Source organism: Mustela erminea, chromosome 11 (assembly GCF_009829155.1).
Source record: "Mustela erminea isolate mMusErm1 chromosome 11, mMusErm1.Pri, whole genome shotgun sequence".
Taxonomy (NCBI): Eukaryota; Metazoa; Chordata; class Mammalia; order Carnivora; family Mustelidae; genus Mustela; species Mustela erminea.
The window spans coordinates 71,495,268-71,508,558 of record NC_045624.1 but is presented as its reverse complement, the minus strand read 5'-3'; the positions used below and the strand labels follow the sequence as shown (position 1 = coordinate 71,508,558).

General features: G+C 33.7%; 1 protein-coding gene across 7 annotated transcripts in view; it reads left to right on the top strand.

Moving 5' to 3' along the window:
• AKAP9 (A-kinase anchoring protein 9) overlaps positions 1-13,291 on the top strand; it is a 194,756-nt gene that overhangs the window by 112,369 nt on the left and 69,096 nt on the right. For 6 of the 7 annotated variants that reach the window (XM_032305898.1, XM_032305897.1, XM_032305899.1 and 3 more), the window contains 5 exons: positions 2,394-2,732; positions 4,007-4,231; positions 5,297-5,437; positions 5,922-6,025; positions 8,522-8,727. In XM_032305898.1, the coding sequence (XP_032161789.1) occupies positions 2,394-2,732; positions 4,007-4,231; positions 5,297-5,437; positions 5,922-6,025; positions 8,522-8,727 (1,015 nt within the window). The remainder of the gene's footprint in view (positions 1-2,393; positions 2,733-4,006; positions 4,232-5,296; positions 5,438-5,921; positions 6,026-8,521; positions 8,728-13,291) is intronic. The other variant, XM_032305902.1, reaches the window with a different exon arrangement.

Below are 13,291 nucleotides of genomic sequence, written 5' to 3'. Positions count from 1 at the left end.
TTCCTCTTTCCTAATACATATATTTAACTGCTGTAAGTTTCCCTTTAAGCACATCTTTAAACTGCGTTCAACACGTTTTCATTCAATTGAAATATTTGGTTTCTTTTGTGACATCTTTGATTCGTGAGTTACTTAGAAATATGTTGTTAAATTTCTACATTTTAGGGGTTTTCAGATATCTCCCTGTTAATTTAATGTATAATTTTTAATTTCTTTGTGGTCAGACATACCTTGTATGATTTCAGTTTACTTTTTTTTTTTTAAAAGATTTTATTTATTCATTTGACAGAGATCACAAGTAGGCAGAGAGGCAGGCAGGGAAGGGGGGAAGCAGGCTCCCTGCTGAGCAGAAGCCCGATGTGGGGCTTGATCCCAGGACCCTGAGATTATGACCTGAACCGAAGGCAGAGGCTTAACCCACTGAGCCACCAAGGCGCCCCTCAGTTTACTTTATTGCCCTAAATATGTTCTGGTTGAATGTTCTATGCATATTTGAAAAGAATGAGTATTCTGCTGTTCAGACTTCAGTTTTCCTCTGGTATTATTTCTCTTTAGCCTGCCTTGGCAACAAATTTGGCATACAACATACTGTATGTCATCTAATGTTTGAATTGTATATTGAACATTTTGAATATTGTATGGACACTGGGTCTTAAAATATTCTGGAAAATGTGAATTCTTTTTTAAAAATAGTCCAAATAGGGACAGACCACAAGTTCTGTTTCACCTTCCTCACACAAATTTCTTCAACTTTTGATGCCCTCTGCAGTTTGCTTGCTTTTGTTTACTTTTCAGATCTCTCTGGTAGTTGCTTTTATATTTTGTTCACTTTTCAGTTGTGGGAGAGAGGGGCCATAGTGGGTTTCATTTGTGCTAACTAGAATTACTAATCTCTGTCTTATTTCTTTTATTCCACAATTTAGATAGAATTATTGCTTTATACCTATCAGCGTTTAGATTTATCTACATATTTACAAAAAGAACTTTTAATGCTCTAATCCTTTTTGCATCTAATGGCTGCCTTCTAGGATCTTTTTCTGCCTTTTGAGAAACATCCTTTAGAAATTCTTTCACTTACAATCTACTAGGAGCCAGCTTTTTATTTCATGCTTTTATTTTGCTTTTATTCCTGAAAGTTGGTTTTATTGACCATTCAAATCTGGGTTGACAGTTATTTTAATGTTAGAACTTTAAAGATAACCTTTCATTGTTTTCTGATTTCCTCTTGTTTCTGCTAAGAAAGTCCTTGTCATTTTAATTGTTGTTCCCTCATAGGTAATACATCTTTTTATTCTGGAAACTTTTAAAAACTCTTTGGCGTTCTCTTTATTTGTCCTTCCAAGATTCATTTGTCTTCTCCATTAGGAGCGATGCCTTACGTATTCTCATCTATTACCCATGAAAGAGTTCCTTTCCATTATTCCCTAATATATCCTCCTGACACAGTGGTTAGATGTTGGATGAACATTCCCACTCTATCCTTCATCTCTCTGCTTCTGTTCATATTTTTAATCTTTTTGTCTGGATTGCATTCTTAGTATTGAGAGACAAGCAGATCAGATTCAGAACAGGAAATTAAAGTAAAAGCTAGTCTTGAGGTCTTACCACTAGTTGGAGAAGATTAAAGGCATGTAAAATAGAGACTATCTCTGTCACTTTCTGTAAGATTTCTTTTAGTTTAAAACCGTTTTGAGGGGCATCTGGGTGGCTCCATTAGTTAAGCATCTGCCTTCAGCGCAGGTCAGATCCCAGGGTTCTGGGATCAAGCTCTGCATCAGGCTCCCTGCTGAGCGGGGAGTCTGCTTCTCCCTGTCCTTCTACTCCCCCCTTCCCCTGCTCATACTCTCTTTCTCTCTCTTTCAAATAAATAATATCTTAAAACTTAAATAAACAAATAAATAAATAAAACCATTTGGCTGGTAACTTGCTTTTTAAATTCTTGCTGGTATGATGTGGATGGAACTAGATGGTATTATACTAAGCAAAGTAAGTCAATCAAGAGAGACAGTTATCATATGATCTCACTTATATGTGGTATTTAAGAAACAAAACAGGAAATCATAGGAGAAGAGAGGAAAAAGTAAAACAAGACAAAACCAGAGAGGGAGACAAACTGGCAAGAGACTCTAAATCGTAGGAAACAAATTGAGGGTTGCTGGAGAGGAAGCAGGTGGAGGGAAAGCAGGTGGACGGATGGGGTAACTGGATGATGGACATTAAGGAGGATGTGATATAGTGAGCACTGGGTATTATAAAAGACTGATGAATCACAGGCCTGTACCTCTGAAACCAGTAATACATTATATGTTAATTAATTTAAATTTTGAAATTATTCAAATAAATAAATTCTTGCTGATATTTATAAATCTAATCCTTTTTGTTTACTTCTTTAGGTCATTGTGTCAATGAGTATAGCATTTGCTCAACAAACTGAACTATCTAGAATAACTGGGGAAAAAGAAGATACTACATTGTCAAAACAAGCACATGCTTTCTGTCAGCAAGAACATTTAAATGAAATGAAATTATCAGAGGGTCAAACTTTTGAAGCAATGGACATGAAATTTAAAGAAGAATTTAAACCGCTTAGTAAAGAATTAGGGGAAGATGGAAAGGAAGTTCTCTTATCAAAAAATGATAATCTTGATGATATACTAGAGTCGAAGGACCATGAACTGACTATTTCAGAAGAAATGTTCTCCAAAGATAAAACATTTATAGTCAGAGAACCTGTAAGTATGGTTTCCTTGTATAAAAAATTGTGGCTTCCCTCATGATAAAAATATTACCAGTAATTAATGTTTCTTAATGAAAAAGGAAAGTATCTAATCTAGTCTTGACTTAGGGATTCGAATTATGAATATGTTTTATTACTTACATATGAATAAATGATTTAATACTATTATTAAATAAAACAAGTCTGGTTCATAGTATAGTTAATCTTGTACATATTATGAATGGTAAAATCTCATTGTAAGTTATACCTGCATTATTTTTGTTTTAGTCAATTTAAGATTAATTGTCTTATAGTTTAGGAATATGTATGAATAAAATATTTGCTTCATTTAATGTGATGATAACATCACAAGGAAATAGCTACCTGTTTAAGAAGAAATTTAAGATACTGTACTCTATCTACTAATTCTCTTCTTTGCTTACTCATTAATGGAGGCTCTATTCTGTCTATACCACAACCATTTGTGCATTTAGCAAAGTAGTAAATCCTACATTTTAAAATTACTTAAATCCAAATTTTTTATTAATGTTCAGGATATGTTGTCTTGTTTAGAGTCATATTCAAATAAAATTGTCCACTTCTACATGAAGTGCAAAACTAAGGTATTTGTGAAAACCTCTTTATTTTACCAGCAACTGTTCATTTAAGTAGTAGTTCTTTGGGAATTGAAGTAAGTGTGAACTTCATTAAGGAGTTGATTTCTTATGAATTTGAGAAAGTGGAATATAAAGCCTTTATTTCCAAATAAAAATTATTAAAAGTTTCTTATCAAGCAGTTTTCTGTAGTACTGTGATAACCATTGCATAATATAATTAGGTAAAATTTTTCATGTTTTATAAATATAATTTTAAATTATAAATATTACATTTATATTATCTCCCCATCATAAAATGTCAGGAGGGATAATGGAGTTATAGCTTCATTAAGAACAGGAGGGCATCCTGAGGATTTTTAATTTTTATTCTCCTCCTCCCATAAAATCAGATTGCATCTAAACAAACTGCTAAACAACTCTTTTGCTTTTAGAGGATAACGTGTAATGATAATAAACTAACTTTACACCGAATTGGAATTATAATGAAAACAGATTTCTTTTTCTTTTTTTTTCTTTAACTTTATGTTTTAGTTTAGTAATGGGGAGAAAACATCAGGTGCTTTGTGGGTTAGAACTGCGTTCATATTTGTTTCTAATGATTTTGATGCTGACAGGTTTCCATGAAATGTTTTATGCATGCTGCCTTTTTTTTTTTTTTTTTTTTTTTTTGTATATCCATGATGAGATTTTGGTATCGAGTATAGATGCTTCTAGACAACTAATGTTAAATGAAGAACAGTTGGAAGATATGAGGCAGGAACTTGTACGGCAATACCAAGAACATCAGCAGGCAACAGAACTGTTACGGCAGGCGCACATGCGCCAGATGGAGAGACAGCGAGAAGACCAGGAACAGCTGCAAGAAGAGATTAAGAGACTGAACAGACAATTAGCCCAGGTATAGGACTTAGAGGCCCTTTTCTCCCCAATTAAAATAACAATATTCTCTATATAGCCTTTTTTTGAAAGTTAAAATTATTGCCAAGTTACAAATAAATACAAATATTTAACATTAGGAACAGACTCCATCAGCACAACAGCCTTAAATCTTGTTAGGAACACCTGACTCAACTTTGGAGTGCCTGTCCTCTGTGCCATTTTATTTATCTGCCTTTTTTGCTATTGGAAAAGTGGCTACAAGGTTGTATGTTTGTTTTGAATCATTCCATTGACCATACACAACAAAAGCACTTTTACAATTTTGGAAATTCTTTGTGCTAAGATGCAGTTGATAGTCATTTTTCCTATATTCATTTCTAGTTTTGTGAGTCCACCAATTAGCATCTCCAAGATTTACCTTTATCTATCTTTAATCTGTCTTTTTAATCATGAATGGGAATCTGAAGTAGTATGTTTCTGGAACTTTGTCCAAGGAAACATCTCTTCTTGATTTGAGAAATACAGATTTACATAACATTCTTGTCCCTTTTCTTACTCCTTGGTATTTGGGAGCTGGATTCTTATCAATTGCTATATACAGTGTACTCACAAAATCATTACAGAAAAGCAAGAAATATTTATATAGAAGTTCCTATAAAAACAAATTTATTCAATTTATCTTGGAAACTTAAATGAGATTTAAAAAATAGAGAAATCTTGAAATGTATTCTTTCAAATATAGAATAATAAGAAAATTGGGAGTTGAACATAAAACATATCATTTGGAAAAATTGGTGTTGCTTTTCTTCATCGCATTTTGTGAATTTAAACCTGATTTTTCAATGCAAAATTGGCATATAAAAATAATATTAATTGAGCTTCACAAATTCCTGAATTAGCTTTTTTAAGTTTCAAATTTTGCATTGAACTTCATATGTGCTTTTAACCCCTAATCATGGGATGTAACTCATAGGTAGAAAGGGCTTCTTGGTTCTAGGGGGTTAAAAGAAATCTGCTAATTATTTCTGCTTTTTTTTTCTTCTATCGCAAACAATATTCTCTCATGACCTTTTTTCTTATTTAGAGATCCTCAATAGATAATGAAAACCTGGTTTCAGAGAGAGAGAGGGTGCTTTTAGAGGAGCTGGAAGCACTAAAGCAGCTGTCTCTAGCTGGAAGAGAGAAGCTGTGTTGTGAGCTGCGCAACAGCAGTACGCAAACACAGGTAGTATGGACTTTGGCCCACCTAGGAGCAGTGGATCAACAATGCAGTAGGATCTGTTTGTCTTTGTTGTTGGTATGAATGTGTTTTTATAGGTGTTGAGCTTAATGTATTTGTGATTGTTTACATCCAAGGTAGGTGAAGTCAAGATTTTTACCTTCTATTTAAGGTAATTTGCATAGGACATTACTATAGCAGCAACTATTGTTTCACCAGGGAGCAACCTAACAAACTTGATGTCACACTAGAGCATGCATTAATTTGAACCCATTAAACTTCTTTTCATCTCTGCATTAGGTTGCTTATCTTTTTTGATAATGCTAATCCCTTTATAAAATGTAGTTAAATATTATTTGGAAGATTATCTGTTTTGCCTGCAGAGTTTTCTGTCTCACCTCATAACAATGTAAAAGAACGACATGATTTTTCCCAGATGACAGGTTTTCTTTCTGTTTTGTCCTCTCTACCTTTACATAAACTTAAGCAGAATGGAAATGAAAACCAAGAGGAAATTGAAGAACAGATCTTTAAAGAAAAGGAGTCAGACAGAAAACCTGAAGATGTGCCTCCTGATATTCTGACCAATGAAAGGTATGCAGAATGTGTGTGGGTTTTTTTTTTTTGGTACAAAGGGAATTAAATAGTTGTGTCAGTGTGGTAAATTTTGTCCTTATTTTGATCTTGTACATTTATTTGTCCATTTTACTGTGTATGTAAAGAATTTTCAGTTTTTGATTGTTAAATAGAACAATTTTTTTAAATCTTTTTTATATGTAAAGTAATTTTTGTTTGGATATTGACCATGTACTTATCTCAGCAAATGGTAAGGCGCTATTTGATTATTGAACCTTTCTCGATGAATTTTATTCTGCTCATATGCCATTTTTTATCCTAAAAAACACTGTTGCACTTGTGAGTACATTTCTTCACTTCATGGACATGCATTCAATATAAGTCACCCACTTGCTTGTGATGAGGGAAAAAAATGAAGTGTTAAAGTCTGCGATTAGCTTCTTTCTTTCATTTACTGCATATCAGATGAGAACTTTTAATACATATCCCACTTTTATAGAGGAATAAATTAATGATCCGATGTTAACAAAACTTTCCCTGACTTGATTTTGTAGATGTTAATATTTAATTGTAAAATATTAAATGAGAATTTACCCCCATATTAAGGACTGTAAGCATAATATTTTAAAATTTGTTTTATTCAAATGAAAATAATTTCTTTAATTTTAAATTAAACTAATACCTACTAACTTAATTTCCTCCTTTTCCAATTTCTGTGACTGTCAACCCTCTGTGTCCTCCTAACCTCCTTCCTCAGCTTGCATGGAGGAATTTGGCCCCTAAGATTTTGGCTTCCCCATTGGATCATCAGTATGGAACGCAGTCAGTATGGAACTCAAACAAGAAAGACAGTGTATGAAAATTAGAGTTACCATGGCAATATAAAATAAACCTTGTTTATTTTATATTATTTATCTCTGATTGGTATATTTTTAAAACAATGTAGTGTTTAATTTTTAGGAATTTTTGCAGCAAGTGCTAATAAATGAGTATTCATATTTATTTCTCTTTACCATCATATTAATTTTAACTACTTTTCTTACTTAGAAATATTTTCAAATTATCCTAGTCCTGAGGCATTTGAGGCTTTAACAAAACCTAAGAAAAAGTTAAATAAAACCCTTGACTGACTTACTACTAACTGAATTACTTAGAGTTTTATTTTTAATGCCTGGTCTCATGTAAGCAGAGAACTTGATCTAGGTACGAAAATAGAACTGTCTCGTTCACTTGACAAATACTGAAGGAAAACTTGTCCTTTTATTACCTTGTCTTAAAATAGTTATGTCATGTGCCTGTGAAAATAGATACCCTTTAACCTGATTTTTGGTGATCTCCCACAGTGTGAAGTTGAGAGAGCAAACTGTCTTAAGACAGAGGACCTTTACCATGAAAGTCTCTTACTTCATCTATATGTATAAAGTTTGCTACTGTTATAGTACTCTTACTGAATTAAGCTATTAGGACAAGAGAATTGTTTAGCTATTGCAAAGGTTAATCACATAATCTTCTGAATCAGCATTTTATGGAAGTATATTTCTTGACATGAAAAGGTATTTGTGTCAAGCAAAAAAACAAAACAAAACATAAAAACTCTTTGTCCAGGATAATTCCATTTTTGTTTTTAAAATGAATATATTTATGAGGTAGAGGGGAAGGCTAGAAAGATATTAAAATGTTAACAGTGATTATTTTTGCTGAGATATTTAGGTGGGTGGTTAGCAATATTTTTGAATTTTTTTGAAAATGAAAATGTTTGACATCTTTTTAAAAAGACAGATGTATTATTCCATTTGGTTGAAAATGAATTCTTTCTACTGGCTGAAATGAATGTGGTTTATATAACTTGAGAAATTTGTGTCTCTGGAGCAGATATAATAAAGAATGTCCTATGATATTCCCTCTGGTATTGGCAGATAGTGATATTGCACAGTAGACCTTTTTAAGAACAGGTCTTTGCCTGTTTTTGTAATTTATTTAGATTATCACCAGGAAGTTATAGAAATACACATTTTTCTGGTGGAATTTTTAAATTATATTTTAAATTATAGATTTGACACAAAGAAGATTAAATGTGAAACGTGTATAAGAACCATAAAGAACCATAAAACCACATATCAGCTTGTATGTGCTTGTTTACTACCACAATTTTTAAAACTTAACTTTTGTATCTCCTTAAAATCTTTTTCTAGTTTAGAAACTTTACTAGCTTAAAACTTTAGTTGTATGATTTCTTTAAGGTCAGTACAGTATTGCACATTTGTTAAAAAAAAAAAAAAAAAAAGTTATAATTTACTGAGAGACCAAAAATTCTTAGAAGAAAACAAATTTTATAATGTAATTATTAAATAAAAAACAAAAGCACTTCATTTAAGTACACTAGCATATTTTGGTAGAGAAGATCATGTGATATTTTATTTTTCAAGTCATATTTTGTGGTACATTTTTTGTGGAACATAGCAAAGTGTTTAAAAAAGATCAAACATTTTAATAAATGTTTCTTTATCTATACAGATTTGCGCTTCAGAAAGCTAATAACAGACTTCTGAAGATACTCTTAGAAGTTGTAAAGACAACAGCAGCTGTTGAAGAAACAATTGGTCGCCATGTTCTTGGTATTCTAGATAGATCTAGTAAGGTCCAGTCGTCTGCTAGCTTGATTTGGAGGTCAGAAGCAGAGGCACCTATAAAGTCATGTATCCATGAGGAACACACAGGAGGTACGAGTTATGTATGCCATTGAGATTACCATAAATTATGCTCAGTAAATCTTTCTGAATTCAAGGCAGTTTTGCTATGTGTTGAAAATACAGAAGAGACAATCTTAAAGTTTTTTCCAACAAAAAGTCTTCAGACACAAGTACTTGGGAGCCAGTATTCTCAAAACACCATTATTGTATAGCATTTGCAATGTTATCTTGGAGTTGTTTTAGATACCCAGATTTAACCACTTTGTTATATAAACCAGAGACTATTTAATTTCTCCACCATAAAAGAAAACTTCCAGATCACTTCTCAGGACTGTTATCAATAGCCATGAGATAGTGGGAACATCCTGAAACCACCCTATAAGATGAGTAATAAAGAGCTTTTAAGAATCAAGCATCAGTTTCACATTTCTGTTGAGATGGTTAGAAGGAAGTTTTGATAAGAAACTGAAGACTTGATCTTTAGACTGTCTTCTGTTAGCTCCTTTCTTCCTCTCGGAAAAGTGTTTTTGAAGAATGACAATGTGTGTGGATCCAAAGGTTAGATCCTAACATGACATAGCTCTCTTCCTAATTCTCCCTTCTTCCAGCCGTGTGGGCTTGGCTCCTCTTCGAATGTCTTACTTTCATGCTACTGACATCTACCCTCTTGTTTTTTAATTCCTTATTGATGAGGGAATCAGACAATCAAAAGGTGAGAAAGTTTTTGTCAGATGGGGAAGATAGGGTCTGGACTCTTGGATCAGCAGATCAGGTCCATACTTTACTACCATTCCACACCCAAGCATTTCTCCCCAGTTAGAGGCTAACCTTCTAAAAATGCCAATATTTGCAATTTTTGAGAGCATTCTGTTTAAGTTTCATATGGAGAAATGAGAAGAAATTATCCCACTTACAGAAAGTTTACCTAATTACAAGCTGGCCAGAGCCTGTTTCCAAGTGCAGAGAAAACTCTGTCAGTTGAGTACAAAGATAATTTTAAAAACCTCTTGGGGCATCTGGGTGGCAGAGTTGGTTGAACCTCTGACTTCGGGTTTGGGCTCAGGTTGTGGTCATATATCAAGCCCTGCATCAAGCTCCACCCTCAGCATGGAATCTCGAGTTTCTCTCTCCCTCTCCCCTTCTCACTCATGCTGTCACTCTCTCTCCCTCTAAAATGAATAAATAAATCTTAAAATTTTTTTGGAGAAAAAAAACCTCTTAATAAAATAAGCTGAAATAATACTGAATTTTTTAACTTCTTTCAAATTCATTCAAACTTTGTAGAAGTATTTTTTCAAATTCACTCTCTGTTAAGCACTCAATGAAGGGCTATTTTATTTCTACATATAGATCTTAATGTATAGAAAAGAATTAGGTAACACTTTCTTGGTCTTACTGTAAAAGTGTTTATCAAACTAGTTAGGATGACTACTAATGTCATTTGGGGACATTTAGAGGTACATTTTGCATCTTGAGGGAAATATTGGATTAATAGAATTTATCATTTAAAACTGAATTTTCTGATAAACTTAGAAGAATATATTGGCTTAAAAAAATTGACACTGTTCCCTTCGTAAGATTTTTTTTATGTTCCTTCATATTTTTCATGGAGTCTTATTGTAAAAAATCAAAGGAACTTGTGAAATATTTCTTTCATGTCTCATTTAATATGACTGAAAAAGTTTAGTCTTACTCTGATTATGAAACATTTGCTTTTCAGTTTTTATGTATGATTTTTTATTGTAGGTAATAGCACTTGTGATCTGTTTTCAGCTTTCAAGTCCAGACTTGTTTAGATTTTACACATGTATGGACTTGTTAACTCTCTAAAAAAGTAAATAATTGATTTGCTAATGTGTGCTTCCTCATAAGAGTAACCTAGTTTATGAAATTAAAGGGAGATTTCAAGCCAATGTGAAATCAGTTGAACTTGAATGAATATTAAAGTAGTTCATAACAGTAAGTTCCCTTAGAATATGTTGAAAGAAAAGTTCTTTGAGCCTGAACTGTGATGGCTCAGTGGAAGAATGCTCACCTCTGTTACTTTTGCAATAGGAAAATCAATAAAGTTAATACATTTTTTAAATCGTAAAGGAAGGTAACATGAGTACTTAACCATTGACGTGAGCGTGCCTTCCACTTTCAGGGGAAACTAAAGTATTTGAATACCTCCTGGGAAACTGTCTGGACCTTCAGCCCAGGCTTCCAGTCTCCTCGATGACTGCGTATCTTAAATATTCCTATTGTTTCTAGAATAAAGGCCAAATATCTCTAGCCAACAGTAGTTATTTCCTAGAATACTCTTTAATGATGCTTCCTCAGAGAGGTCCTCCTTGGCCACTTCATCTCATTTAGGCACTCCTCATTTTCCCAGGTGACCAGGCACTGAATCTTATCTGTTGCAGCTTCCTTTTGGAGTAGTGTGATGTGATAGAAAGAATGCTGGGTTAGTATCAGAAGGCCCTTGAATCTTATTTTAGCTCTCTGCAGCCCTGGGCAAATCTCTCAGTCTTCCAGGGCTTCAGTTCAGTTTACTCACCTGTCAGGTGTAAAGAGGCAAAGTAGAGTCAGTAGTTTTCAGTTGTAGCTCTAGAGACCTTCAGAAGGCCACTGGGGTAGGGGAGGCTCTATCGGATCACCTACCCTGCTTAATCTGGGAAGATAAGGAATGAACATGGTATAAATCTATAAAGTAAATGACTAAAGGACTTTTAAATAACCATAATCTGCTGTGTTTAAGACACAGATCTGAGTGGTTCACCAATCTGAAGTCATGAGTCACTTCACCAAACTGGCAATTCTGAGATTTCTATCAGCATTTTATGAAATTGCCCTGTCATTTGTTTTTCTCTGATTTTTCTCCCAAAGACTAGTTATTATAAATACAGTGTAACCTTGATGTCTTTCTCATTCTTTTGTTTCATCAAAATAATAACAACGAAAGTTCTCTTTCCTCATTGGAACATAATGAGGAACATAATTCGCATTATTTTTGTGTAAATCTTCAAAATGTTACAAATAAGATACATTAAGCTAGTTGACATCTTTACCTTTTCTAGATACTTTAATATGTATTTTTCTTTAGCATTTGAAAAAATAATTTTTAGTGGCTTATCCATTTTGTTTTATGTCTTTTGTAGTTTGTGCTTGAGATTTGTTCCTGTTCAGTACATAATATCTTTAAGTTTTTTTCTCACCATTGATTTCTTCTCTTTCTTCAAAGCATATTTATGTCTTCACAATGTGTGTGTTGGGGGGTGCCTTGGCTCTTCTTAACTTTGCTCCCCAATCAAGGTAAACCTTGATAAACTCAATGAGAGATTAGACCAGTTCCTACTTTTATCAGCCTACAGTACCACAGCTATTCTGTCTCAGGACGACGGTGACCTCCCAGTTGTCAAATCAAATACCATCTTCTCAGTCCTTGTCCTGTGTGTCTAAACAAATAACATTACTGACATCTCTTCCTTTTTTGAAATGTTTTCTTCTTGTCTCCTGGAGCATTTTCTGTCTTTCTGTGACTTTCTTTCACACAGGTTCTCTTGTTAGCTTATTATATTATGTTTGTCCTCCTTCTCTCCTGAAACAGGAAAGCAGTTGTTTACTGCTCTTGAAATAAATGTATCCACTTCCAGGATTTCAACTCTTACCTTGATACAAATGACTTCTAAAGCTCTGCAGACCCGTATTTCCAAAGTTGACTCATCTTCTCTACCTAGCCCATTAACACTTCCGTCTTTTTTCATGCCTACTCTATATATTTTCTCCTGATTTTAAAAATAGTTCTCTTAATGACTCTTCTGTCACCTAAGAGTGATCTATACTTGAACCCCATCTTTTACTACTTTCTTTCTCCCTTATCTTATCCATTTAGTCTTCTCCGACCTGTGCCCAGCCCCCTACCTTTCAACACTTCTCATCTAGGTGATTGGAATAGTTTTCTTCCCTTTTTATTTTTTTAAGATTTATTTATTTATTTGAGTGAGAGAGCAAGCGTGCACACAGAGGGAGAAGCAGAAGCAGACTTCCTGCTGAGCAGGAAGCCAGATGTGGGGCTCCATCCGAGGACCCTGGGATCATGACCCAAGGTGAAGTCAGATGCTTAACCAACTGAGCCACCCAGGTGCCCCGATTGAAATAGTCTTCTAACCTATCTTCTTCAGCCTGTTTTGTGTATTACTGCAGTTTGTTTCCTGATTTGTAGATTTGCTATCTTCCTGTTCAAAAAATTACTACCCCACTATTTATAGCAAAACCCCAAGATTCCTATGAAGTTAAAACCATTCACAACTTGGATACAACCTCCTTTCCAACTACCTTTTTGCCCTCCTCTCACCCCATCCTAACTCCTCCATATACTTTTGCTCCATTAAGCCTTAGCTCTCCATTGTGTCAGACTATTCTCTCTCTTTACTCAGATTTGTCACATTATCTATTTATTAGAAAAAGTCACTAGAATATATTTAATTCCTTAAAGATGCTATATAACATATATTTTTAGTTTTAAATACCAATTATAAACTATTGATATTTCTTCCACAGCTTTAAAAATATTTTTTCCTAGACTACCTTCATTTTGTTTAGTAACTTTGTA